General features: G+C 41.2%; 2 protein-coding genes across 8 annotated transcripts in view; one reads left to right on the top strand and one right to left on the bottom strand.

The window, feature by feature from the left end:
• The window catches only part of MBD5 (methyl-CpG binding domain protein 5), a 108,875-nt gene extending 102,014 nt beyond the window's left edge, over positions 1-6,861 (bottom strand). For 3 of the 4 annotated variants that reach the window (XM_053406222.1, XM_053406217.1, XM_053406207.1), the window contains exon 1: positions 6,270-6,861. The gene's annotated coding sequence lies outside the window, so the exon portion shown is untranslated. The remainder of the gene's footprint in view (positions 1-6,269) is intronic. The other variant, XM_053406230.1, reaches the window with a different exon arrangement.
• A 115-nt stretch (positions 6,862-6,976) lies between these two features.
• On the top strand, positions 6,977-25,774 carry ORC4 (origin recognition complex subunit 4). Of its 4 annotated transcripts, none has more exons than XM_053406318.1 (14): positions 6,977-7,113; positions 11,200-11,269; positions 12,969-13,045; positions 14,517-14,607; positions 15,673-15,748; positions 16,678-16,763; positions 17,710-17,758; positions 18,552-18,703; positions 19,338-19,511; positions 20,811-20,897; positions 22,973-23,081; positions 24,500-24,595; positions 24,684-24,751; positions 25,213-25,774. In XM_053406318.1, exons 2-14 carry the CDS (start codon positions 11,213-11,215, stop codon positions 25,393-25,395), a joined length of 1,305 nt encoding a protein of 434 aa, XP_053262293.1. In that variant the 5' UTR covers positions 6,977-7,113; positions 11,200-11,212; the 3' UTR covers positions 25,396-25,774. The 4 variants fall into 4 exon arrangements, with proteins under 4 accessions (XP_053262293.1, XP_053262284.1, XP_053262303.1 ...); XM_053406309.1 differs by lacking the exon at positions 6,977-7,113 and adding an exon at positions 7,169-7,282; XM_053406328.1 differs by lacking the exon at positions 6,977-7,113 and adding an exon at positions 7,202-7,288.
• Positions 25,775-27,627: the final 1,853 nt, after the last annotated feature.

The raw sequence follows: 27,627 nt of genomic DNA, 5'->3' as shown, positions 1-27,627 counted from the left end.
TGCATAGCCTGCCTTTCGCTGTCCAGCCTTAACAAAGCTGCTTCCATCCACAAACCATGAAGGCCAATAGGGGTTTGCCTCCTCTTTGAGGTCAGGCCTGCTAAAATATTCTTCATCATCTTTGCTTGGGAGAGGAAATAGGTACCCTTCATGTCAAGCAGAGCTGGGACTGCATGCGGGGTCACACAAACAGTGTCTTGGCCAAAAATAAATTTGTCTGCTTTGTTCAGTAGGGTGGCTACTGCCACAACTGCTCTCATGCACGGTGGTAAGCCTTGTTCTGTAGGCGTCAGGCGCTCAGATAGGTATGCCACTGGCTGTTGCCAGCTTCCCAATTTTTGGCACAAAACGCCTTTCGCTGTCCCTTGGTCCTCATCCACGAATAGAGTAAAGGGTTTCTCAGGGTTTGGGATGCCAAGCGCTGGGGCTTGCTGTAGTGCCCTCTTCAAATCCACGAAGGCTTGCTGTTGTTCTGTGTTTCAAACAAAGGGGTCTCTCTCAGTTCCTCTGGTTGACTCATGTAGAGGCTTGGCAATGATGCTGTAATTAAATATCCATATCCTACAAAATCCTGCAGACCCCAGAAAGCCACAGAGTTCTCTGCAGTTCTTTGGCTCTGGTATCAGGATAATAGCCTGCTTCCTTTCTTCACTGGTAACAAAAGGGTGTTCCACTGTGATTGGCATTGCCTCAAGATCCTATGTTGGAGCAGTCGCTCTAGATGCACCTACACTCCTTCAGTCGCCCTTCGTGGGATGGGATACTTATTTACTGCAACAGGATTGACAAATGGCTTGGGCTTCACAATTATTGGTGGGATATTCTTTGCCATTCCTGGGGGGTTCACTTGTTCCAGAATACTGGCGGGGATGGGTCCCTCCTCTTCTTTTATTATCATGAGGCGCCAGTACTCCCTCAGGGGTGCCTCCACAACCAGTTCCCCAAATGACATAGTGGACAATGTGGCTTCTCCCGATGGCTTAAAAATAATTTGGGCTTGCAACTTTACCAACAAATCTCTTCCTAATAATAGAATAGGGCATTCTCTCTTCCAGTGCCCTTCCTGTCGGCAGATGGCGCACTGATTCCTCCCCAGGCGGCTTCGCCCTCCTCCCCGGGCACTTCCTCTTTCCTGAGGGGTGGGTGTGGTAGCCTGTAATGCCGTCAACTTCCTTGTTTGATACTTCTCCTTTTTTTTTTTTTTTCCTCTGGGCTTCCTCATCTCTCTGATTGTAAGTGGTTTGAGCTAACTTCAACATCTATTCCAGCCCATGGCCGATGCACCCCTCATGCTTCTGGATTTTTTCTTTTGGCGAATATTGGACGCTGCTTGAGCTACAAAGGCAGCCTTTATAATGGGGCGTTGGCAATATCATCTGGGTTCTCCTCAAAGGTAGGGTTCTAATTTCTCCAATTGCACACATCAGCACTTGAAAAAGGCACATGTTGGACTGTATAAGTGCATGGTGGTGCTTCCCCACCCTGTCCTGGGGGGCTGGTGGGTCATACACTCTGCATAGAGGCATCATTGCAGTCCCACCCTTTTTCTGTGCCTTATGGGACTTATAGAGGGACGCACTGGTTGCTGCTTCTATCCATTCCTTCTGCCATTACTTCCCTTGTGTTGGGAAACATCCTGCTGCTGCCAACAAATGGGAACTAACATCCACTTCTTTCGCATAGGGTTGTACATACTGTTGCAATCTCAATGTCTGATACTGTGTCCACATTTTTCCTTTCTTTGCTAACTCAATTAGTCCCTTCATAAACTCCTCATCATCCTCTTCCTCTTTGCTCTCTAATTCATCAACCTTGGAGGGTTCAGGCTGAGGGCCGGCTCCTCCCTAGTCCTGGGGCCCTGGGCCTGGGGGATTCGCTAGAGGGGCAGTTGGTGGAGCATAGGGTGGCGGCGGTTTAATGACTTCCCCCTCTTCTCCTTCCTCTCCTTCCGGCTCTGATATCACCGGGGGCTTTTCTGACTTCCCTGCCGGTTGGACTGCACAAATTGTATTTTGTGGGGCATCGCCTCGGCAGGCTTTCAGCCACGGTGGATTCTTTTCTACATTGATTTTCCAGGTAGAAATATAAGGGATCTGGTCTGGGTGGACGTTCAAGATATTTTGATATAGTGGGTTGATTAGTTGCAAATTAAATCTGCCCTCCAAGGGCCAATTAGTTCCTTGGGTGGGCCAATCAACCTCACATCCTCTCTCTTCTCAATTTGAACCCAATCATCATGCTTCGTAGCTGCTTTCCAGTTGGTTAAAAAACATTTCAGAGGACTACGTTGGCTTGCCCCAGACCCCATTTTTTTTTTATTTTTTTTTCAGATACTCCGCTCCTAACCGGGCTTAAGATCCTTTCACACACCAACCACTACAGACTGTGACTTGGCGAACTCGCGTTGCTAAGAAATGCACAGCCCTGCAATCGCTCGGCCAAGGGGACGCTAAGCCCCGGCCCACACTTGACAATTCAGCCACTGGAGTATCTGACATGCAACACACAAAACACACCCCAATATAATTCCAACATGCAACACACAAAACACACCAAAATAATTTTCCCTCTGTTTCCCCTTTCCCCAACCTTACTGGCGGCACTCTACTGCTCACAGCCAGACCCTTTCCTGGCGGCACTCTACTGCTCACGGCCAGGGGAAGCTGATCAGGCTTCCTACCACGCCCTTTCCCTTGGGCTTACCTGTTCCGCTGCGGACCCCTCCTTCGGCCGTCCTCTTTTCTCTCCCGACTGGGTGTCTCGGCTCAGGCACAGCGTGGCGATCTCCCCCTACGAACTGGCAGGGTGCGCGCTGGAGATTGCGAGCGCTGGTCCCGGTTGCTCACCCGGTCGAGTCTGGCCCCTCGGTCCACCTTTCGTGGGGTGGGGACCCATCCCGGACGAGCCCCCAAAATGAAGCCTTAGATTAGCAGTACCCGGAGGTCCAGCGGTCCGCCAACCCCGTGGCCAGAGGGGAAAAACAATTCCAGAGACTTCTTGGTCAGAGAAAAGAGATTTATTGAGATCTGCGCAGAGGCAGCCAGTGGAGTCCTCTCCAAAGACTGGCTACGCCCAATTTCACATTTGCAAACTTTCTTATACCTTGAAAACACCCTTCCCTCCCCCAAGCTTCCCCAAAACCTCCTCCAATCAGCTGGCAAGTTTTAGCTTACTTCCTTATATGGCATATGGCTATCTAAACGCCCCTCCTTCCCTTGTTCGTGTGTTCTTCTCTTGCATTACTGCATCAGAGAGCATGTGCAGAGAGTACTGCAGTTTCTACTTAGCTGAGAGAAAAAAACAGGAAATGAGCTTCCCTGCTAGCCAGCAGAAAGAGGAAGTAGCTCCCAGCTTGCAAAGCCACTGCTCGCTGTCTGTTAGCCGGCAGAAAGAGGAAGTGGGCCTCTTCCAAATTCAGCAAAGCAGGATAATATGCAATTTTAACAGAGCAATTTAGAAAAGAATTTATCAGAGCAGAACAATTTACTTAAATATAAAATACAGGGAATACCTTCCCTGTCCCTTCATCACCAAAGTGATCTCCAATAAACATTTCAAAGGCCTTATGAAGATGTGTTAATGAGGAGTTCTTTAAGAAATTTTAACAATAAAACCAGGCAGATTTTCCTGTGCTACTTTAGATTGTTACCAAGTTCACTCTGTTCATGCCCCCCATATGTTTTCTTCAAAAGGTCTTGAACAAGCCAATTTCTTCCCCAAACAGATGTATAATACACAAATGTATAATAGCTTATATTGTTTCCCAGCTCTACCTGAATATGCCAGGGATTGAACCTATAAACCTTTTCATGCAATGAATGTGCTGTGTAACTGAGTTATGGTCCCTATATATACTCACTTTCTTGCCTCTACACATACTCCAGTTCTAAGACTCAGATTCAAGGATCCGCCTACAAAAAACATTCCTCTCTATTTTACTATCTCAAAGAAACATATAGCTAAATTAAATTAAATCAGTACTAGTTTGTTTTTTTGTGGGTTTTGTGATTGGGTTTAATTTGAAGATTATTTTATATCTGAAATAAAAATAATGAATAGTAAGTTTTGAAATTAGTAATGGTTGGGCTTGGCAAAGGCCTAGGCATATGCTGAAGTCTACTATTTAGTTTTCCTAACAGCGCAAATAATGTTAAATATGTATAATTGTTTGTAAAAGTCTATGAAAGCCTGATTCTATGAGTGTTTACTTCAGAGTAGGTTTTGCAACACTCAATGAGGCCAATTCTCATGTATACATACACAGAATTAGAGAATCTGATCATAAATCTATTCACTTTGAATGAAGTCTAATGAAAAAAAAGTTCCTGTGAATTCAAAGTATGCTTAGAACTGAAAGTGTTATGATCAGTTCACTGAAGGGACTCAGATTACTGCCCTAAAAACATACGTTATTAATATCAAAGCTGTATCGTATTATTTATCAACACTTACAATTATTCCATCAGTAAAGAAATGAAAATAATTCCATATTTATGTTAATAATGTTACACAGTCCAATTTGGATACCAACAAACCTTAAGACAGCACAGTACCTGAAGTTAAAGAGAACCAAACTCAGGTTTCTCTATGGGTGTGATGTACCATAACAGAAAAAAAACAGAACAATTAAAACCCATAGGCTGTTCCAGAACTAAATTAAAGTGCCCAGCTTTTAATAAGATTAAAATTGTGTTTAAAAAAACCAGTATCTATATAAATGGATCACTACTTCACATGTATCCATATAAAATACTTTCCCCCTCTTCAACAGAAAGTTATCTTGCTTAGCACTCTGAATACTGAAGGCAAGCTGTCCTTCAGAGTTACAGCTGAAGCTTTTCCACTGACTTTCCACATTTGTTTTTCACCAGACATCTGACCTGATCAAAAGTACAAGTTTTATGTTGCCATTAAGATTAGAAAAGGTACTTTTTGCCAGCAAATCATGTTATCAGAGAAAGTATTCAGAAGGCCAGAATCACTTGCTGACTTCAAATAGTAGAGAAGCATCACATATCAAGCTGCATGTTACTTTGGTCAGATTCCCTGGGCCTATTGAAATGCATAGGCCATCTGTGCACATTTCACAGTTCAAACACACATTGCAGCTTTAGTAAATATCCTCCTACTTTAAACTATTTCAGAATAAAAACACAAAGACAATAACTCCACAACAGAGCTGCCAAAGCTGTACCAAATGTGACTTGCAATAATCACCATATTTTCCAAGTTTCTATTCCACTTTTGCAAAGTACTAAATAGAATTCAAACTGGGCAAATTGCACCCTTACAGCAAAGTTTTACTCCAGATCAATGGGAATTATAAATAAGTAAATATATATAGGATTGGCTTTAATTTTTATGATCAGGTAAAATGGAAAGTTTGATTCTTAAGTCCTTAATAAAAACAAATGAGAGGTCTCAGCAGAAACAGGTGACACTGAAAATGGCATTAACAATATTTACTTCATGTAATGTTATTCAAACCTGCATCATTTCATGGATCACAAACATGCTAAATAGATGTGTTAGTTATTATTATAAGCAAGTATAAAACCCTTTGCAAAGTCAGGATCTCAAAAGTGACATAACCTAAACAAATTAGCTATACACAATCAGGTGCTTCTATTTCATACTGCCAATCTTAAATACAAAAAATTCAAATACTATGTAGACACTTCAGGGAAAAGCCTTTTCCAAGTCACCCTTTGAGTCAACATCTGTCTCTCTACATAGCAGAAAGTTCCCAAGACCACTACCAACAGTAAGGAGTTATATATCTATATTTAGATATAGATATCCCCACATATACTATATAAGAACAGCAGATTGGAAGACTTTTTGTATATGCCCAGAAGCAAAGCATCAACGTGGAACAAAAAAACCCAAAGCAATAAAACAAAAATCAATGACACTTGATTACGTAGGAAGGAATAAATAAACACTAGACAAGAGCATGGAATGTGGCATTTTCCTTTACCCAACGAGTGAGCAAATTATAATATACAAATATCCTCTACAGTACTGGCCAAGATCAGAACACAATGCTGATACCTTTCACTCTGCATCTCTCTCAAAAAAAACCCCCAACCCAAATATAACCAACCAGGAAACAATCAAACCGCTTCTTATAGTCAAAAGTAAAAAGAGAGAGAGAAACAACCCCCCTCCCACCAGCAATCCAGATCTGCTTGCCTCAGAGTGAAATTGTGGAGCAGGAGCAGGCATTGCTCGCCTTACCTCCTTCTCCCATACCCAGATAGGCTTACCTTAGCTGCCCCCCACTTTTATTTCCTTTCCTGGAGCAGTGGAGAGAGAGACACACACAAAGGGTAATAAAGGGGGAGGAGGGGAGAGCAGGGGGATGGGGGGGGAGAGCTGGCTTCTGCTGCTGCTCCTGCTGTGTGTGTGGTGAGGTGTCTCCAGCCAGGGCCAAAAAGCAGCAGCAGCAGCAATAGTAGTAAGAGGAGGAGAGGGGGGACTGTGTTGCTAAGAGGCTTTAGCTCTCTTCTCTCTCTCTCCTCTGACGGCCGAAGCGGGGGAAGAAACTCTCCTTCTCACACTGTCTCTCTCTGGGATCCTCTAGCTAGGCTGCGGGTGGGGGAGAAACTCAAATCTCCTCAGGCCGAGCCCTCCCCGCAAACCAATTCAAGGTGGAATTAGTGCTCTGTCCCTTTAACAATATAAATAAAAGGTTCCCCAATCTCCCCCCCTTCCCTCTCTTCTTCATCATCAGCTGCTGCCGCTGCTGCTGAGGCTCTGGTTCTGGCTGAGAGAAAGATGGGAGGCTGTCACTGCGCATGCGCCCCAAGGGAGCTTGCTGGGTTGAAGGAGGGGGGGAGGGAAAAAAGGTTGCCTCCCACAATGCCGCGCGCCGCAAGCGAACCCGGAAAAGGATTCCGCGAAGGTGGGAGGAGAAAAGGGGAGGGGAAAAAAAAGAAGGGAGACCGGAAATTGCGGGAGGGGAAATCAAGAGGGCAAAGGCGGAAGTAAGCCAATGGGCGGAGGCGAAGAGGAGTAGAGTCGGAGAAAGAGACGCAGGAAACCCGTTGACTCGGAGCCGCTGTGCTTGTAAATAGATCGGCGCCCTCACGCGGGGGTCACGTGATAGAGGTGTGCGCTCTCTCGCTCTCGCGCGCGGAGGTTGCCGGGAGGGCACTCATCAGAGCTTGGCGGCGGGAGCTCGGAGTAACGGCGGCGGGCGGGAGCCGAGAGCGAGAGTGACACGGGGGGGGGGGAGAGAGGCGCTCGCTCGCTCGGGAATTGCCTGTGAGCGTCGCAGGTAACGGTCGGTCCAGGACGTGGTTTTGAGGAGGGTGGGGGGAAGGTGAGCGTGCGGGAGCTGCGTGGAGGAGGGCGGGGCTCAATTTAAAACGCCTCTCCTTGGCTTCGGTTTTTTTGGTGGTGGTTTTTTAAAATGGGACGGTGGTTTTGAAGCGGTTCAACGGCTCTTGCACCTGCCCTCTCTGGCCCTATAAGCAGGGAAGGCGTGTTGGGCTGCTCTTTTCCTCAAGGCGAAATAGTAGTGGTGGGGGGCTCTCGTCCCCACCTTTTTTTTTTTTAAAAGGAATAAGGATCTGTAGGTGGGTGGTGTCATTAAGCCCAAGGCAGGATATTAGCAGGGGCGGTGGTTAAATATGCACAGTGGGGGGGAAGAAGCGGCGGGAAGGCTGGACACCCTGGTGGGATTCTGCAGGGACCTAGGCAGGCTAGTCCCGGATAATACTATTTGCAACCCACTTGGTTATAATCTGTTCTTGACTTTGACGACATCATGCCCATGGTGTGATTTGAGTTTAAGCACTTTTTTTTGCATTTACGTGCCAGCCCTGACAAAAGTTACATCAGCCATATACAGGTGAAACTCGAAAAATTAGAATATCGTGGAAAAGTTCATTTATTTCAGTAATTTAACTTAAAAGGTGAATTTAATATATGAGATAGACTCATGACATGCAAAGCGAGATATGTCAAGCCTTTATTTGTTATAATTGTGATGATACAGCTGAGGAAAACCCCAAATTAACAGTCTCAGAGAGCGATATCAGACCTCTGAGAAGTAGAAGCATGCATATGTACTCATTACTTGGTTTGGGCCCCTTTTGCATCAATTACTGCCTCAATGCGGCGTGGCATGGATGCTATCAGCCTGTGGCACTGCTGAGGTGTTATGGAAGACCAGGCTGCTTCAACAGCAGCCTTCAGCTCTTCTGCATTGTTTCACCTGTAGCTTCTTCTCCCTACCTCCAAATAGATAGAGAGACTGTTAAGTATTGAGGACAAATATAGGAATTAGAGGCTGGCTGAGTGTTGACATACGTAAAGTGTTTGTAGGTGACATAAATTGCACTTGTATTATTTCTGAAGTGTCTTGACTTTGCTGTATTTGACAGCACATCCTTCTTCCATTTCAGCCCTCGTACTACTTGACATGTGTTGCGTAAATTGCTCCTGCCAAACTTCCAGTTGAAAATTATAGTGTGTGAGCCCCTCAGGGTAGGAATCTGGTTTCTTGTTCTTTGTAAAGTATCATGTCTGTTTGTTTAGAGCATTTGCATGCCCACTTCAACCAAAAAGGGCTCCCAGAATGGCTTCCATAAAATGAATAAAAACAAGACAGTCACTGCCTAGAGGCTCACAGTCAAAAAACAAATCACACAAGGGACAGAGATGGAAAAGAGAAAGCAAACTCAGGCACCAATTCAAACAGTAGTTCCTACAGTGACTAGCTAGTATAGAAACAGATTGGTTGGCATCAGAGATGTCTGATGGAGTTGGTCTTTCAGCAGAGCTGATGGGATGAGAGCCCTACTTCCCATTTCTCCTTCTGACATAGCCTGATGGAATTGCTACTGCCAGGTGACAGTTGATGGTGCTGTATAAATATAATACTGTGGTGATAAAATTATGAAGTTATAAACAAAGATCAGAAATGGAGGACTGTGGTATATATATGGCCAGCTGGTATGAGATGAGTAAACTGAAGTGGATTGGGTTTAAATGGAGGTAAAAATTGGGTTGGAGACTGCCTACTGTAAAGTCCCCCCCCTTCCCCCCTAAAAACTGAATGCAAAAGTAGTACTGGAGTAAATTAATCTCTTTATTGTGGCTATCACTACTGCTTTTCAAATACTAGGTTTTTTTCTGAGCTATAGGGACTTGTCTCTACTTCTGCTTGTCCCACTGCTTTCTGCGTATTGATGTTTGTTCCGATTCAGCAGTAACAGTCAGTTTTCCCCGGGGAAAGCAGTGGGGCAAACAGAAAACTGTACATAGTCTTAATGTCAGCAACCTGTCTTCTGCCTTGGGTTCCATTATGCAAGAAAGGTGGGATATAAATTAATAAAATAATTGGTTTAAAGCATCTGGCTGTGTTTTCTTTTCTGAAAAGTGTTGATTAAAACTAGGTGCATAAGAGTAAGCTGTGGTCTTTTATTGTATTCAGTTAAATAAGGTACTGAAATTTGCACACTTCCCTTCCCAAAATCAGCTTTAAGTCACCGCACATTAGAACCCCTGGAACTGGGAGACGGTCCCATATGACTTGCCCTAGCTGTGACTATGTTCAACCATGGTTTAACATTATGTGAACAATATTTTGCCATGTTGTCCACACCAACAAAATGTGGTTAGCAATAATTGTGGTTAGTTTTAAACAAGCCAACTTTAAACTGTGGTTTTTGCAGCTGTACTTTTAAAACTACAACTCTGAGGAAGGTGGCAAGCTATGCTGAATTAGAAGTAACTACACAGGAGGAAAGGTTTGAGCCAAAGGCTAGGCGTGGCTTGTCATGTTATGCTAAACTGTGGTTTGAACATAGCTACTGTGCCCATCCCAAGTTTATTTTTGTTCAAGGTACTGTTCAAGCATGATGATCCTAGGCCAATATATGTTAAGTAGGAAGGAAATGGGGGTTTTGCACCCTGGAGTCATATGCACCTGACATAAGCCCATCTCAGTGTTGTATTGAGCCCAAAACTTGTGAAGAGCTTTTATTCATGATGCACTCAATTATAGGCAAAATAGATATACAGTGGTACCTCGGGATGCGAATGGGATCCGTTCCGGAGCCCCATTTGCATCCCAAACAGAACGTAAGACGCGACAGCACGTCTGCACGGGTCGCGTTTCACCGCTTCCATGCATGTGCGTGACGTCATTTTGACCATCTGCGCATGTGCAAGTGGCGAAACCCAGAAGTAACACCCTCTGTTACTTTCGGGTCGCCATGGAGCGCAACCCGAAAGCGCTCAACCTGAAGCGTATTTATCCCGAGGTATGACTGTAAAGGCTTAGCTTTGGATTACCCCAGATGATATGTACCCAGGAAAGAGATGCTTTAATGTTCTGTCTAGGCCAACATTTTATATTTATTTGAAATATGTAGTGTGAATGTTGGGGTATATTAATTGGAGCCAAGTCTTGTTTCAGGTTGAAGATCTCACAGTCCCTTATGCATCGTGTCTATTTTCCAAAGAAATGAAATTAGTGTCTGAGCATTATACTTCATATCACTTTCACACAGACCATGGTTTGGGCAGATGCTGACATGCATACTCTCTCTTGCTTTCTGAATGGTGACATGCAGTCATTCAGGTGTTGTGAAGTGAGGCACTGGGTAAGGCTGCATAGCTGCTGCCCTATTTTATTCCCAAAGTGTCTGAACCCTGCTATGATGGGGCCCAGAGATTCTGAGGAAATGAGGATGGCAGTAGCTGTTGTTTTGCCCTGCCCTTCTCCTCAGTGGTGGACTGAGTTCCACCAGCTGCCCCTATTGCTGCTTGCCCAGCCTGTTAAGTTAATTCTGTCAGTGTGGAAAGCAGCACTGAACAGCACTGGACCACTGCAGAGATGATTGGTGGAGCTAAACCTGGCACTGAGAAGAAAAGCACTGGGCAAAGCATCTACACTGTTTTCATTTTTCGGGGATCACTGAGCATCTTATTCAGTGCCCCTTCCAACTTGGCACCAGCCCTGCTTGCAAGAAAATGAAGTTTAAAACTAAACACAATTTTAAGACTTCTTGCAGAGAATAATCTTCCAGTGTCATACATATGATTTGTAGTGGCCCATAGCTTATTTGCGGTCCACAGGTATGCACATTTCTGGCTTCTGTTGAATAAGGAACCATAAAATGATGCAATGCCAGTCTTATGTGTGAGGAAGTTCTGGTGTAACGCGAAATGTTTCTCTTTTAGGGCTTGAATTACAATGAGCAAACGCAAGCTAAAGGAGGATAGCTTTACAAATGGGGAATGCATATCAAAGGTTAGTATAATTGCTTGAATAGGAGAAACAAAGTTATAAATAGGGAGGGTTTGCTGACAAGTATGTATGTCCTACTTGCACATGTTGATTCTTTTGCGACTCATGTATATGTACAAATGATGCATTTGTGGAGAGATGTGGATTCAGTCAGTCTCTCACTCTTTTTAAGTGTGTATAAATCTCTCTCACACAAACTCCTTTGATAAATTCTACCAAAACCAATTCTGTTTACCATCTGATTGGATTTGTAAATGCAGCACCAATGCAGTTGTTTACAGCTGCACAGACAAATCAAGGTCTTCATGTGTAAACCAGCAAGAACACCCTCAATTCTTGTCTGTGTGTCCCTTAATCCAGTAAGGGAATCCATGTGTAGAAGCCCACTTCCACAATTGCATACCTATGACTAGATAATTTCTGGAGTGTATATGTGTTTGTGTGTCACGAACTAATGCCGTGGCTACTGCTTGTTAATGTTTAGCTGGGGTGGGGTCATAACGCAGTAGGTAGATCACATGATTTGCTCTGTCCACCAAACTTTAGTTCCAAATTTAGTCTCCAGCATCATCAGACAGGACTGGGAAAGATCCTTGTCTGAAACCCCGGAGAGATACTGCCAGTCAGAATATACATTGCTGAGATAGATAACCAATGGTCTGACTTGGTATATGCCACTTGGAATGTTCCTAAGTAACTGCATCCCTACTATAAAGAATCCTGGAAATTTGTACTATAGCAAGGTGGGGAACATTTTTCAGTCTGAGGGCGAAAGTGGACAGAACAACAATGGAATGCAAGAACTATCAAACTGGTGCTAACACTCCACTTTTGTGTACGGTGATAGAGAGGTTCATGGCAGAGCAACTGCAGGTGTTTCTAGATGAACTGATTATCTAGATCCAGTGCAATCTGGAATCAGTCCTGAGTTTGGGACTGAATCAGCCTTGGTTCCACAAATGGATGGTGCTTTATGAACCATCCTGGACCCTGTGATCATTGAGGCCCTTCTTCAGTCTTCTTACACTGAAGATCTGGAGAGTTCGGTTCCGTTATTACTTCAGGGTCGTGCTCAAAAGTAGCATTGGGAGACTGTTATTTGGGGCCATGGAAGTTACATTATGGAGTCCCCTCAGGTAATATTTTGTTCCCAGTACTGTTTAATATCTATATGAAGCTGTTAAGAATGGTCATTAGGAGTCTAGGGGCAAGGTGTCATCAGTATGCTGATTATATCCATCTCTGTTACATCTGAACTGAGATGTTGTTAAAGACCTGGACTAGTGCCTAGATGCAGTTAGGCCAGTAAGCAGAGTCTGAATCCTGGGATATGGGAGCAAGGCCGGTTGCCTGCCCTGTTTGGACCTGTACTTTATTAATCTTCCTCCCACTAGAAATCAAGCAGGTACCATCCCTTATAAGTTGCAGACACCTGATTAAAACTATTTTATTCCATAAGGCATTTTCACCATGGATGCTTCATTGATGTTTTAATCTATGATGTTTAATTTATGTTTTATATTCTATGTTTGCATTTTGTAAGCGGTTTTGGGACCCAGAAGGAGAATGGCAAGATATAAATTGTGAAAATAAATCAATAACAAATTTGTAGCTTACTAACTTCCACAGGATAAGAGAAAATTGTTAAATGACAGCTGGTTGTGCTGTGCATATTTGATGTCTCTATAACTAATATATGCAGGTACAAAGAATATTGCGTGAAAGGTTCTGTCACCAGAGTCAAAATGGGAAGTTGTTTGGAATTGAGCTCCAATACAAGTAAGGAAACGGTGTGTTTATGTTTGTTTCAGATATCCCCTTTACTGATCTTGTGGACTTTAAACTGCAAGTTTAGTAGATAACAAGATTTCAAAGATTTGTCCCCCAAATACTGGTTTCTTACCCATCATCAAAGGGACTCTTAAAAGACTAAAACATATTCATAGGGAGGGAGGAAATGTTCCCAGTGGTTCTTATGGCATATCTCAAATGAAAGCTCTGGCTATCACAGTGCCATTGCCCTCCCAGCCTTAATGGATCATTTCACTGAACGTGGTAGAAAAGCAACAGCCATACTCGTCCCAGAATTCTTTTCAGTAACATGGTCTCAAGTCAGCACCGTAGCAGCTATTACATTAAGGAGGAGGAGGGGTTCTAATCCTAACGCAGCATCACTTGACTTTACACAGGGCTCAAAAAGAAGTGTGTACAGTGGTACCTCGCAAGACGAATGCCTCGGAAGATGAAAAACTCGCAAGATGAAAGAGTTTTTCGTTTTTTGAGTTGCTTCACAAGACGATTTTCCCTATGGGCTTGCTTCGCAAGACGAAAACGTCTTGCAAGTTTGTTTCCTTTTTTCTTCAAACCGCTTGAAGAGGTGCAGTTGCGACTGACCGAGCTTCTCAAGACGAAAAACCGTGCAAGACGAAAAGACTCGCGGAACGAATTAATTTCGTCTTGCGAGGCACCACTGTAATCTAGGTACCCACCAGTAAATAATGTGTGGATGAAGAGAAGACAGCAGAAACTTTTTCATCATTTTTTAAAATTTTTTTTGAATAGTTAATAACCATTAAAATGATATGAAATCAAGTACAATGGTACCTCGGGTTACAGACGCTTCAGGTTACAGACGCTTCAGGTTACAGACGCTTCAGGTTATAGACTCCGCTAACCCAGAAATAGTACCTCGGGTTAAGAACTTTGCTTCAGGATGAGAACAGAAATTGTGCGGTGGCAGCATGGCGGTAGCGGGAGGCCCCATTAGCTAAAGTGGTGCTTCAGGTTAAGAACAGTTCCAGGTTAAGAACGGACCTCCAGAACTGATTAAGTTCTTAACCTGAGGTACCACTGTATAAAGCTAGTCAAAATTACCTTAGTTATTAAAATAAGTTTGTACCTAATCTTTTTAACAAGCTTAGAGATATACTTACAGAGCCTATAAATCTAGGGTTAGAATTTGTCAGTAAAGATTTGTTTTTTAATTAACTGTCCTTTTATTTCCTTCCAAGAAGAAAGCTAGCTTCTTGAGAATCAGAAAAGCATTTAAATGACAATTGCACAGACAAATGTATTCTGTTCTATTTCTTCGTGTCATAATGTGTTTTCCGAATGGGTAAAGGGAGGTGGGCTGAAACTTTTTAAAAATAATGTGATTTTGTTTCTCTGAGATGAAATTTGATATCTGAAATTATTCCAGGTCTAAAGTTATTTGTATTCCTCATTCTCTCTCTCCTCAACCTTTACTCAGACAATTACTCGAGCTTCTGAAACGTACTGCTATCAATGGTGAAAGCAACTCTGTACTCATTATTGGACCTCGGGGATCAGGGAAGACTCTGGTAAGATTTAATTCCATTTAGTTTTTATATATTGAGTCCCATGTGGAAAGTTATAACTTAATGTACTGCATGAAAATTATCAGTGAAATTCATTTTCTTATAAATCAAATGCTGGCTTTGTGGTGAGAGGGAAGAAATTTGTTTCATAATGATGTTAAACCGAGTTCACCATCCTTTGTATTTTTGGTACATAGAATGCGACTCTCAGAGCCTTTAACCTTGCTTTAACTTGTTTAGTTGTGTGCTTTCTTTCAAACCTTTGAGATGCTTTAGCTTCTTAATGTGTTATTTTATTAGAGTTTCTACATCTTTTATTCTATATTGATCTTTTTAGGTCTCTTGACTAGAAAAATCCTTTCTAAACTTCATAAATAAAACTGTTTTCTAACTAAACTTTATTTTCTAGTTTTGATAGGATTATATCCTATGGTACCCGTCCAGTAAGGGGAGGCTCTTTGAACAAGTATATTCTCCTCCATCCCTTCCACCTTCTCAGGCTGTTCTGAAGGATCCCCATATCCTCTCGGGATTTGAGGAAGATGCAGGGGGATCAGGATACCATTGGATGCAAATTGCACTCTTCGGCATGCTTCCTGACTAATACCATCTAGGGAATTGATACTTTGAATCCCTTGCTTTTATTTATTATTATATTTATTTGTACCCAATTTTAATGATACAAATCCTTATATGTAAAACCAAAATAAAACAGTGAAGACAATATCAAAACATGCTTGTCCCACAAGGCGCTTGTTTCCCACAAGGCGCTTACTGGTAGATAGCCCTGTTGTGGGAAGGCACAGGCCACCTGGAATAGGAGCAAATCTCTACTATTTTTCCTCTGTCGTACCATTGTTTTTTTCATTTCTTGAAATAACTTTTAAAAACTGCAACAAATGTTTCATTCCACTTGATGCATTTAAAAGATTGTGGTTTTAACATGTTCTTTATTGCTATTACAATAGTATAAGTCATGCCCATAAAAACTTGTTTCAGTTTTAAATCATGATACTATGTAGTAAGCATATGGCATAAGAATTTATGTTTTGTTTTATTTCTTCCTAGTTAACATGCCATGTCTTAAAGAAGCTCATGGAAGTAAAGGAAGTAAGAGAAAACATCTTACAAGTTCATTTAAATGGTATGTAATTTGGTCACATCAGCTGAATTTCCTTGAAGATAGTGCTAATTGAGCCTAGTAATTTTGTACTGATCTATTTCAATTAACAATTGCAAGGAATTGTACTTATTGTAGCCATAGTATCTACTTGCAGCAGAGATAGAATTGTACATAAAAGCTCTATAAAAAGCTGTGTTAACATAAAAGCCATGTTAACATAGGATAGCTTTATGAAAACCAAGTATATAGCCTCATGTGAGCAGACATCCACATGTGCAATGGAATTTCTATTATCCACCTTGCATCCCTGTTGCAAGTCTGCTCCAGATGATCCCCTAACCACCCAGGGTAGATTGCCAGGAGCAGGCTACAGAGGGAGGAGAGAAAAGGAAAGCCATGGTGCATAAGAGGAAGTTCATCCTGTTCACACATGGAAGTTGGATACCACCATATATTATCAGTTTTAACAGTGGGTTGCTTTAAAGGGTTGAGAATATGCCATGTGATCAAGATTCAACAACTTACTGTTTAGCACAAACCATAGTTTGTTGTCAATCTGAACAGGCAAACAGGTTTGCACTTTCCTTCCAAGAATTGCAAACCCTGCCATAGTCTGTAGGTCTTGTTCAAGGGGCATTTAGACAGGATATGAGTGTGTGAGGTGAAGGAGTTGGAGAAGGGAGTATGCAAGCTCAATGCTCACTCATATAATACCAAACAAGGCTTTGTTGCACTTGAACTGGCTAGCTTTCATCGTTCTGAAACTAAGGATCCAATGCATCTTTGAAAAGAATGAGCATGTGAGCCTTGGATACTTAATGACATTTCTAAAATTTGCTTTTGATGCTACTATTTGTTGAAATATAAAATGCATTTTTTTCTGTCTTTCTAGTGGGGTTTATAGAATATCCAAATCTAGAATATTACATGTATTTGCAATTGTCTTCTAGGGTTATTACAGACCAATGATAAAATTGCTCTTAAGGAAATTACAAGACAACTAAATCTAGAAAATGTGGTTGGAGATAAAGTTTTTGTAAGTAAAACATTTAGATGTACTTAAAATATATAGTCCACATTGTTGTACTCTTTCAACTTGTAACTATATCCATATGCTGCAAAATCATAAAACCGTGTAAGGGGCATTGCAAACGCAACTAAAAATCCTTTTTAGATTTCTTAGACTGCAACACAACCAGCTGGGTTATTATTATTTACCGTATTTTTTGCACCATAACACTCACTTTTTTCTCCTAGAAAGTAGGGGGAAATGTCTGTGCGTGTTATGGAGGTAATGCCTACGGGTGGCATGCCTACGGATTTTCCTCCTCTAAAAACTATGTGCGTGTTATGGTCGGGTGCGTGTTATAGAGCGAAAAATACGGTAATTGTTTATTGTTATGCTCCCACTTACCTGAAGGCAGAAAAAATGTCATCATTCCTATGTTGTCCCTCCCCTTTAGTGACATTTTTTTCCTGTCCTTGCTTGAAGCAGGTCTTTATATTATTATTAATATGCCACCCAGCTGACTGAGTTGCCCCACTCTGGATGGTTCCCAACAAAATAATAAAAGCGCTATAAAACAGCCTTAAAAACTTCCCTGTAGAGGGCTGCCTTCACGTGTCTTCTAAAAGTCATATAGTTATTTATCTGTTTATCCCCTGCAGCTGATTAGTCCGCTCTGGTTACACTTTGTAGAAGCTGTTGCATTTTTTTTATTTTTTTTGCAATAGCATACAGTTCTACAAAATACAATGGATGGGATTCTGGGGGTATTGTTCTGGGGGTCCCCCTGCCCCACCAAAGAAAAGCCAATTTCACGTGGTACAGTGGTGGTGGGAAGAGAGGGGGAAGCCCTGCTACACAAATGGGAATGTTGGTGCATGGGTTCTGCTGGGTTCATTTAGTGAATCCTGCTACATGTTTTTATTTTAAAGCTTAATATCTACCAGATAATCATTCAGATGTTGTTATCTTTTAGGGTAGTTTTGCAGAAAACCTCACGTTTCTTCTTGAAGCATTAAAGAGAGGTAAACATATTTTCTTGGTGATTAATAACACGTTATTGGGGGTTAATGACAAACACTATGATCTACTCCATCTAGATTACTAACTAGTATCCATTAGCATTTCTAGAATCCCTGTTTTAAAGCAGCTGCGCTGGTTGGCAGTTTGTTTGCAGGCTCAGTTCAAGCTGCACACTGGTATTTAAAGCTCTAAGCAACTTAGGCCCCAAATATCTGACAGCCTGACTCCTTCTGTACTGTCTCCTTCTCTCAGACCATTAAGATCAGCAGAGGAGCCCCTCTTGGTATTTCTGTGTCCCACAGAAGTTTGTGATTGGCCACTAGGGAGTGAGTATTCTCTGGTAGCCGCTAAATTATGGAATTCTCTCCCCCTTGAGGTGCATCTATCATCCTTGTGGTACAGTTTTCACCGTATGCTGAAGACGTGCCTCTTTACCCTGATCTTTGTAACTTTATTCTCTGTTTTTTATATTGTAGTTCGGTTGTTGCATTAATTATTAGTATCATTCTATTTTAAATTGTATCCTTGTTTTGTTACAACCCTCCCTGGGACCTTATGGTGAAGGGTGGGTAAGAAAATCTGTAACTTAAATACTGCAGTAAAGGAACTAAAGTGAAATGTTTGGTGGCTTTGCCGTCTTACAACGAATTGGAAGTTCTTGCCAAATTGCAAGTTATGTTACAGTTCTTTCAGTTGCTTGCAAAGAGATTACCTGTTGAGCTAGTGGAAGTCTTTGTGTAGAACCACTTAGTTGAATTGGGTCCCTAATATTTACCCGTTTGTTTTATGTGTTAGGTGACCGTGCTCACAGTTGCCCGGTGCTGTTCATCCTAGATGAGTTTGATCTGTTTGTTCATCATAAGAACCAGACGTTGCTGTATAACCTCTTTGATGTGTCCCAGTCAGCACAGACACCTATAGCTGTTGTTGGTCTGACTTGTAGACTGGTAAAATGAATTTACTTTTCTCTTAATATATGTCACCACCAGTGCATGCAAATTCAGATGATGACTAGTAAAGATGCTTCTCTTTAATTGGCTAGAGACCCTGTGCAGAGAAAAGTAAGAGACTTTTAGGGATTGTGAATCATTTTCATTATTAAATAAAGAATGCTACTTTAACCACACTTAGTAGAACTTCCTGTGTGTTGAAATAGCTTAGTCAGTTGAAAAGATTCTGTTCTTCTAATGAGGTTTGATTGAGAAATCTTAACATGAAATACCTGTTCAAATAATCATTTTCAATAGATAATACAATTCAGATAAAAATAATTTAAATAAGTTGCCAACACTGGTATGCCTAATAAACTGAAAACTAACCTAGATATTTGATAGTAACTGCGATCTCTAGAATTTTCTGTGGCAAGCATTTAACCTATGTATACAGAATTTCAGATAAATTGTTTTATAACGTATGTATTGGAGTTGTCATTCTGCAGAGCTGGCAAATGCTCAAGCATAAATCTGAGGTCAGTTTGCATCCTTAGAAAGTAAAAAAAAAAGGGTAAACAAGTTATCTAGCAATTGATATGTTTTCTTGTAGATTTCTTATGTTTTTGTTCTGTGTGCAATTTTTCACTAGGACATTCTTGAACTCATGGAGAAGAGAGTGAAGTCAAGATTTTCACACCGGCAAATATACTTAATGAATTCATTTGATTTTAAAAAATATCTGAATATTTGTAAAGAACAGTTATCCCTGCCTGCAGAATTTCCAGAAAAGTCCTTTATTCAGAAATGGAATAAGAATGTACAGGTGATTGAAATAATAGTAATAATCAGTCAATTGAAATTTCTTGCTGAAGATCTTCAAACTGCTGGATAGCAGCACTTATACAGCTTAAAAAGAAATGCATTGGAATGTACTTATTCCAGTAGAAATTAGGATCCAAGTTATTGTGTCTGTTAGTGCACAGACTTCCACTTGTGAAATGGAAATTTCCCCTCCTCTTCCTTGCAATTTCCCCTTTGGTGACCTCAAAATCAGCTCTGGATAGTTTGGGGACCCCTGGAGCAGCTTTTGGAGTTGCATGGGAGGAGAGGAAAGGAAAGTATTGTTGTGTGAGCAGAGTTCTGTGTACAAGCCATAATTTCTAATTTTAAAAGGAGTAGAAAAATTGCATATCAAGTATTACTTGAAGGTATTTTATTGCTTCCCTACATTCTGTTTTCAAAACCAGGCACCATGTACATCTAACACTGGTATCTGCCTCTGTAATTAAAAATTAGTTTGAAAATTGCAATACTAGATTACAATCTAGCTTTGTGAGTTTGATGGACTTCCATTTCATGCAGCTCAGTGTGGTGCCTTCCATACTTCTAGATGTGTATCTGAAGAAGTGTGCACTCACACGAAAGCTTTTGCCAAGAACAAACTTAGTTGGTCTCTAAGGTTCTACTAGACAATTTTTTTATTTTTTTTATACAGTATATTTAGATTGTAGAGTGAAGATCTCAAACACTGTTATGAAGAGCAACTATGGTAAAATTACTGTATTTATCACATTTTTAATACAAGGCCCCTTTCAAACAGGTACATATAAATCCCCCAAAGTGAGGTAAATTAGTACATAATGACATCATCCTATAAACTGAGTTTTACTAAAGTTTCAGCTGGGCAGAAAAAAACAGTTTTTATTAGTATTTTAGTTCTTGCTTTGAAAGGTGATTGAGAGCAAAGTTTTCACCCTACTGGTCCAATCCAAATACCTATTGTTCTGGTCATTGGCCATGACAAATCTAAATAAATATAAGCAAAATAAGTACAAGCCAAAGGGATGACGCACCACAAATAATAGTCTCTATTTAGATCTCTTTGTCTCCCTTACAGTTCACTGCCGTATGGTCCAGCGTCGTCTTTCTGATCTTTTTGTTAAAACCAACCACATGGTTTGCTTTTGATAAATTATAACAGATTATATGTTTGTGATCTTCCCTGAATCACTTTGTGTTATTTTATCAACTGTGTTATCCTACCACCTGTATAAAAATGTTTTAGGTGAATTAAGATGAGTAGATTGCTTAAAAATTACTGATTTTGAAAATAATGTTTTAGTCTCTCTTAGAAGACCAAAAGGTGCAAGATGTACTGCAAAATCAATTCCATTATAGTAAAGACCTGCGGTCTCTCTTCATGTTGTTGGTAAGATCTTGGCACGTTTATTTCTGACTCACATTTTACTGCTATTCACGAAAATAAACTGATACTTCTAGTTACGAATGGAGTTAATGCAACTACTATATAAAAGAAAACTAATATGGAAAGGAATATGTTTTGATACAGCATGCTGGCTTAGCCCTTTTCTAGTGGCAAATGTTTTTCTGAGGATGGGATCCAGAGTTCACTCTTGCCTGAGCAGAGTTCCACTCAGAAGATGCACTTAAGGGCAGAAGGTGATTATCCCTCCTTTAGCTCATAGCAGCACTTTCCCATGGAGCAGTGTGGAAAGTCTGTGCCTTTTAAGTTCTAATAAAATTCTGCAAGTCCGACTTCAGTGATGTACTTGTGAGTCAAACCACTTCAAGATTTTCATGGCAATAAATACAGAGAAGTCTTAAAATAATGTGCAGTTCTATTTGCTAATGATCACAGCCATTGCTTGTGCAGTGCAAGGCTCCCTGTTGACTCTCATGACATTTATTATGTTTGGTGTGTCTTACTGTCTTAAGAGCCCCCTCCAGACCACTGGAAGGACCTGTATACAGTTAGGAATGTTAAATATTTCCCCTTTATTCTGTTTTATGTATTCTGACTGCAGGATTTGGGTTCAGAAACTGTGTAGAGAAACAAGTTTATTAAGGTTCTGTCTCTGGCCTGGTTTGAATATAGCATTCCAGGCTCTATAAACCATTTCTTAGGAGGCCAGGGACCCATGTCATGCCCTCATGCTTGTCTCTTGCCCCTCCTCTCTGCCTGCATACTAGCTTTAGTCAGTGGCGTAGCGTGGGGGGTGCAGGGGGGGCCAGTCGCACCGGGCATAACATCTGGGGGTTAGGGCAAATCCACGGGTTAGGGGGCGCAAATTACTTGCCTTGCCCCGGGTGCTGACAACCCACGCTACGCCACTGGCTTTAGTGAGGATATATTGGTTTCTTCTAAACAAGAAATATTTGTTAAGTCTGTAAGAGAAAATTCTGCTTTAAAACTGGATTTACTTTTTGGTGTGGGCAGTATCCAAAGTGGATTAGCTCCTGCTTGCTCGTCAGGCATAGAATCGTGTGACTTGGCTTTTTGTACTACTCCCTCTCCAAAGGAATTCCTCTCCATTTCTTCCCTACCTTTCAAAAGGAGCAATTGCGGCATCCCTTTCTCCAAAGGAAACCCCTACCCCAAGACCACTACTTTGCTTTCCTCAGGGAAGTTGCTATTGTGGGGAGAGCTCTATTGCATGTTCCTTCATCATGGTACAGTGACTTCACCCACTGAAGGTCTTGCATAGCTTTTACATATTCTGCCTTAGATATTGTCAACACTACATAAGTCATGGAGTGTTGGTACTGTGCAAGTTTTTTCTGGTTGGTGTGTGGAAGTATTCAAGACCATACCTTTACTAAGATGTGCATATTTTCAACAAGGAGCCCTCACCCTTATGGGTGGCCATCACCTTGTTCAAAATTGCACCACAAGAGGTCTTCACCTCTTCAATTCCTCCATCACAACCCACTATTCCCTTAACTTCCTTCTATAACCGTATTTTTCTGCTACAGTATTGGCCGTGGCCTCAAACTTGGGAAGGACTTTCAGAGAGGGCATAGTGCCAAAAAGCCCAGTCACATGATTTTCTGCCTACTTTCAAAATAGGAGTTTACAGACCAACCAGAAAGAACCTTCACTTGTAAGTACCAATTTTCCAATCTCCACGCTGCAAACATTAATATTTTTAAGAGTAGTCCTCTTTATAATGCAGCCGAATTGGACTTAAATCCATCTAAGTTGTTCTTGGTCTGATGAAACATTGTATTACATTTTCTGATTGCCTCCTGAGCATTGTGTGTTGCTTCCAAAATTACTTCTATTTCAAAGAGTAAAATAAGTAGGTGTAAAATTATCAAAGATCCTAAAAATGGATATTGCAATCAATATATAGCACTGTTGGATGGATTCTGCAGTAATACTCTCAGTTGAATGTTACAAACTGTTTTGTATTGTAAATAACTATAGATGCTTTTATAATGATTTTAAGTCATTAAATATTTAAATTATTATTTTGTCTTCAGATGCTTGCTTCAAGTAGTATAACTGTGTCTCACCCGTATATCAATGCATCAGACCTTCTTGAAGCAGGCAAACACTGCAGAATGGACTCTAAAGCAAATATTGTACATGGTAAGATGACAGTGTGTACTTACCATCTTAAACTATGGGAGCAAGTTCTGAAATGCACTTTATGTGCTTTCTTTGTTTCAATTGGATCATCACGCCGCAAATAATGCTTTGAAACATGCTCTGCAATTGGGTGTTTCTCCCTCTCCTCACTTGCTCTTCATCCTTTGTGGATCTCCAGATTCTCAGGGATGACTGAAGTGGGCACTAAATGCACGGTTTGTTGAGGCTAGTCTTGACACTGCCACACAGCATCAGACATGTCTCAGTGGTAGATAATAAATATTGGGGAGATGGAATAAGGCAACGGTTTAAGTATGCTGTCGCCAGTGAGTTTATGGCTTTATGTTTAATAATAGTAAGATCTCAGGAGAGTGCAGGCAACCTGTGCAGCTCCTGCAACACAGGTGTTATACCGGATGTGGGTGCCAGTGGCCAGTAGCAACTGGGTTGCAAAATTCAGCACCAACTGCAGCTTCCAAATCAGCCTCCGTGGTCACACAACATAGAATGCATTACAGTGCTCGATCTTTCAGGTTACCACTGCTTCAACCACCATAGTCAAGCTATCCCAATCGAGGAATGGCTGCAGCAGATGTTGGTAAAAGGCTTTCTGAGCCATGAAAGTAACCTGTGCCTCAAGCAATAAGCCTAGATCCAGAGTGACCCCTCCTCACAAAAAAGACTGCATAGCTGCTCCTTCAGAAGGGAGTGCAGGCTGCTGACAGCTCCAGACAATGGAACCACTCAACCATAGTGCTTCTGTTTTGCTAGAATTTAAGCTCAGTTTATTGGCCCTCATCAAACCCACACTGCACCCAGGAAGTGGTCCAGAATTTGCACAGCCTCAGCTGTAGGCTATAAGTCAGAAGTCTCTGAACCATCTGGGAAAGCTTCGCTGGCCAACAACTACAGGATACAGTGGTACCTTGGGTTAAGAACTTAATTCGTTCTGGAGGCCCGTTCTTAACCTGAAACCGTTCTTAACCTGAAGCACCACTTTAGCTAATGGGGCCTCCTGCTGCCGCTGGAGCACAATTTCTGTTCTCATCCTGAAGCAAAGTTCTTAACCCGAGGTACTATTTCTAGGTTAGCGGAGTCTGTAACCTGAAGCGCCTGTAACCTGAAGCATATGTAACCCGAGGTACCACTGTACAACGTACCCAGAGAGTGGGGCAGGTCCTACCCAACAGGTTGTCACCTTGGGGTAAAACCATGTTAGGCTTAGGTTTATAATTGACCAAGTAGACTTCCTTTCCTTTGTTTGATTTTTGAAATTTAAAGTCAGCTGTCCTTTTGAAAGCTTGAAGGAAGAAATAATAAAAATAGTTTCAAATAGCTGTTAACATTTTAGATTAGGCATTTAAAAAGCTATACCTCCATGAAAATCGCTATTAAGAATTGTCTTCTTTCTCTAATAGGTCTGTCTGTGTTGGAACTCTGCCTCATAATAGCCATGAAACATTTAAATGATACTTATGGAGGAGAACCGTTTAATTTTCAGATGGTTTATAATGGTAAGGTGGCATCAGATTCGTTACAAAATGTGTAGTTTATTACCTCTAAAACAAAAGTGTAATATAATTTGTATTTGTTTTGATGTAGAGTACCAGAGGTTTGTACAGAGGAAGGCACACACAGTGTACAGTTTTGAGAAACCTGTTGTTATGAAGGTATGTACTTTACTACACTCTTTTGAAAGCTTCTGTTTTATTGTCACAGGGGACAAAGAGTTTGAAATAAAATTGATAGAAGAACTGGAACTGTAAGATTTAGCTCCCATTTTTTTAAAAAAAGATATTCTAAAATGTTTTAGGGTTGTATGCTTTACATAGGTGTCATTGTCTATCTTAGTCTTTTCATTATTGTATTTGGTACTCTGCTGCCCTCTAGTGAACATTGTATGCATACATGTAGCTTTTATGCTGCAAATGAGGTTTTTGTGTGATGGAGATGCTGTTTTAGAAAATGAAACTAAACAGCCTAAAATAGAGGCAAGATTTTGCTGCATCTTAATTCTTATTCAGTAACAAACTCTAATCTAAAATATCTGTAACTGCAAATTATGTTGAATTTATCTGTGGATGATAGGAAAAGATTCTAATGATGATTTGTTTGGCTTTTTTATTTTTAGGCTTATGAACACTTGCTGCATCTTGAATTGATAAAACCTGTAGAAGGACCATCTATGTGCACACAGAGAGAATACTTGCTAATGAATCTTCTTTTGGACAACAACCAAATTATGGATGCTCTGCAGGTTTACCCAAATTGCCCAACTGATGTAAAGCAATGGGCTACATCTTCAGTAAATTGATTGTGGATTTGAAATATTTGATGAGATTCTGGAAAGTGGTACTTGGTTACAAATAAACCAGACGAAAAATCGGTGTTATCTATTGAAAGATGACCTTTAAAAATGTTCTTCAACAGCCCAATGTACTTGATTAAAAAGTGTATCCCTCTTTTCTTTGGTTTATTTGTTAATATTTCCAAAGAAGTGGATTTTGATCTGCAACAGAAATCCAGTTTTCTGGCTGATACCCAGATTGGAGTGAATTCATTTGCTTGAGCATGACTGAGTCTGTTGCAGTGGATCTACGCTGTGTATGACTAGCGTTCCATACAGTCTGGTGTTTACATTTTTCTTTTGGTTGTTGTCTAATAAGTGAATAAAGGAAAATGTTGCTATTTTATTACAGCTGGGGAAAGTATTCTGTTTGTGTCAGTCTCTCTTCTGGTAGTTTACCAGTTGTGTTTAGTTAAACTCTTATACTGAAATTTTTCTTAAGTCTTCAGGAAGCTGATGGCAAATTATTTTGGATGCTGTAATAGTTAATACAGAGAAGACAGTTCTATTAAAGTCCTGATCAAAATTGTAGGACAACTGTTTGAGAAGAGGTAACTTGGGCTAACTGCCTGGCTGGCTTTGCTTTTCCTTCTTGTGTAGGTATTTTCCATCTTACCACCTAGCAGTATTGGGGACTGTAATTAGCAAAAAAAAACCAACAACAACAAAAAACAACACAACAATGTAAATACGTATATGTGAACCCGTGGGGCAATTTAAATTGGAAGTTTGGAATGGGGCAGTGATGGAGTGTGGAGCTTCAGTCTTAGAATAATAGAATCATAGAGTTGGAAGAGACCACAAGGGCCATCGAGTCCAGCCCCCTGCCAAGCAGGAAACACCATCAGAGCACTCCTGACATATGGTTGTCAAGCCTCTGCTTAAAGACCTCCAAAGAAGGAGACTCCACCACACTCCTTGGCAGCAAATTCCACTGTCGAACAGCTCTTACTCTCAGGAAGTTCTTCCTAATGTTTAGGTGGAATCTTCTTTCTTGTATTTTGGATGCATTGCTCCGTGTCCGCTTCTCTGGAGCAGCAGAAAACAACCTTTCTCCCTCCTCTATGTGACATCCTTTTATATATTTGAACATGGCTATCATATCACCCCTTAACCTCCTCTTCTCCAGGCTAAACATGCCCAGCTCCCTTAGCCGTTCCTCATAAGGCATCGTTTCCAGGCCTTTGACCATTTTGGTTGCCCTCCTCTGGACACGGAAAGCAGCTCCTAACCTACACTACTCAGAAAAAGAGAAGTCAGCTTTAATAATAGTCTTGAATATCCCCACAAACTTTCTTTATACTCAAGGAGCCTTGTTTCAAAGCCTTTGGGCTACACTGTTGCATAGCTAAATGGGGGCTGTTAGCAGTTGTAGTTCAGCAACACACCTGTGTATCACCTCTGGCCATTGGCTGTGTCCACAGGACCCAAGGTTCCTCATTCCAGCTGTACAGGGTCAATTGCTCATGTGGTTATTTTCATAAAGTTTGGGGAGTGTTTCTAGCTCCTGGTTTGAAGGTTACTTCTCCAGTGGGGGCCCTCTAGATGATGATGTACTCTTTAACATCCCCAAGCAGAATTGCCAGGAATGATGGTAATTGTGTAGTTCAACAGCACTTGGGGGAATCAGGCTGGAGAAGGCTGCCTGCTTTAGTATGAGGAAACATTGTGCTGTGCTGCACTTGTAAAATGTTTTTCTAAAAAAAATACTGATTCTTAGCCATGCCTTCCCTCAAACCCAGCTGTCTACCTTTTGTTCTCTTGTCCTTATCACTTCTCATCTGATGTAGGACCTCTCTGTAGCCTTTACTGCTATATGAAACTGGTTCTTTATCAAAAATCCCTTTAATTCCTAGAAGTCTCAAGAGCAGCAGATAACTCATGATTCTTTGGAGCTAGTTTTTACTGTTGGATCTATATTATCAAAGCAGCTACTGGGCATTGGTATGTTTGTGCGGATTTAACTTGATTGTCTTGTTAGTACTTATTTCTAAACTACCTCATGTGCCTTTGCCATTTATGCACGCTCTATTTTCTTCTGTAGCTTATTTTAAAATTCTGAAATAGCTACACACCCGTACAGTAATCTTAAATTTGAATGGAGAGTAAATAGGGGGGGGGGAGGGAAGAAACTGGATTTGTATTTTCAACTGTTTGATTGGATTCAATACGTTATCAGCGCACCTTTTTGCACACAGT

The sequence above is a fragment of the Podarcis raffonei genome, chromosome 1 (assembly GCF_027172205.1).
Source record: "Podarcis raffonei isolate rPodRaf1 chromosome 1, rPodRaf1.pri, whole genome shotgun sequence".
Classification (NCBI taxonomy): domain Eukaryota; kingdom Metazoa; phylum Chordata; class Lepidosauria; order Squamata; family Lacertidae; genus Podarcis; species Podarcis raffonei.
The sequence above is the reverse complement of the archived record's forward strand: the minus strand, read 5'-3'. Positions and strand labels throughout refer to the sequence as shown.

What these genes read in the sequence shown, in the direction of transcription:
- ORC4 (XM_053406318.1), top strand. Translation starts at nt 11,213, where the DNA reads ATGAGCAAACGCAAGCTAAAGGAGGATAGCTTTACAAATGGGGAATGC. An exon ending in GGAATTGAGCTCCAATACAA is followed by an intron (nt 13,046 to 14,516) that starts GTAAGGAAACGG and finishes ACCTTTACTCAG; the next exon opens with ACAATTACTCGAGCTTCTGA. An exon ending in TTTTCAGATGGTTTATAATG is followed by an intron (nt 24,596 to 24,683) that starts GTAAGGTGGCAT and finishes GTTTTGATGTAG; the next exon opens with AGTACCAGAGGTTTGTACAG.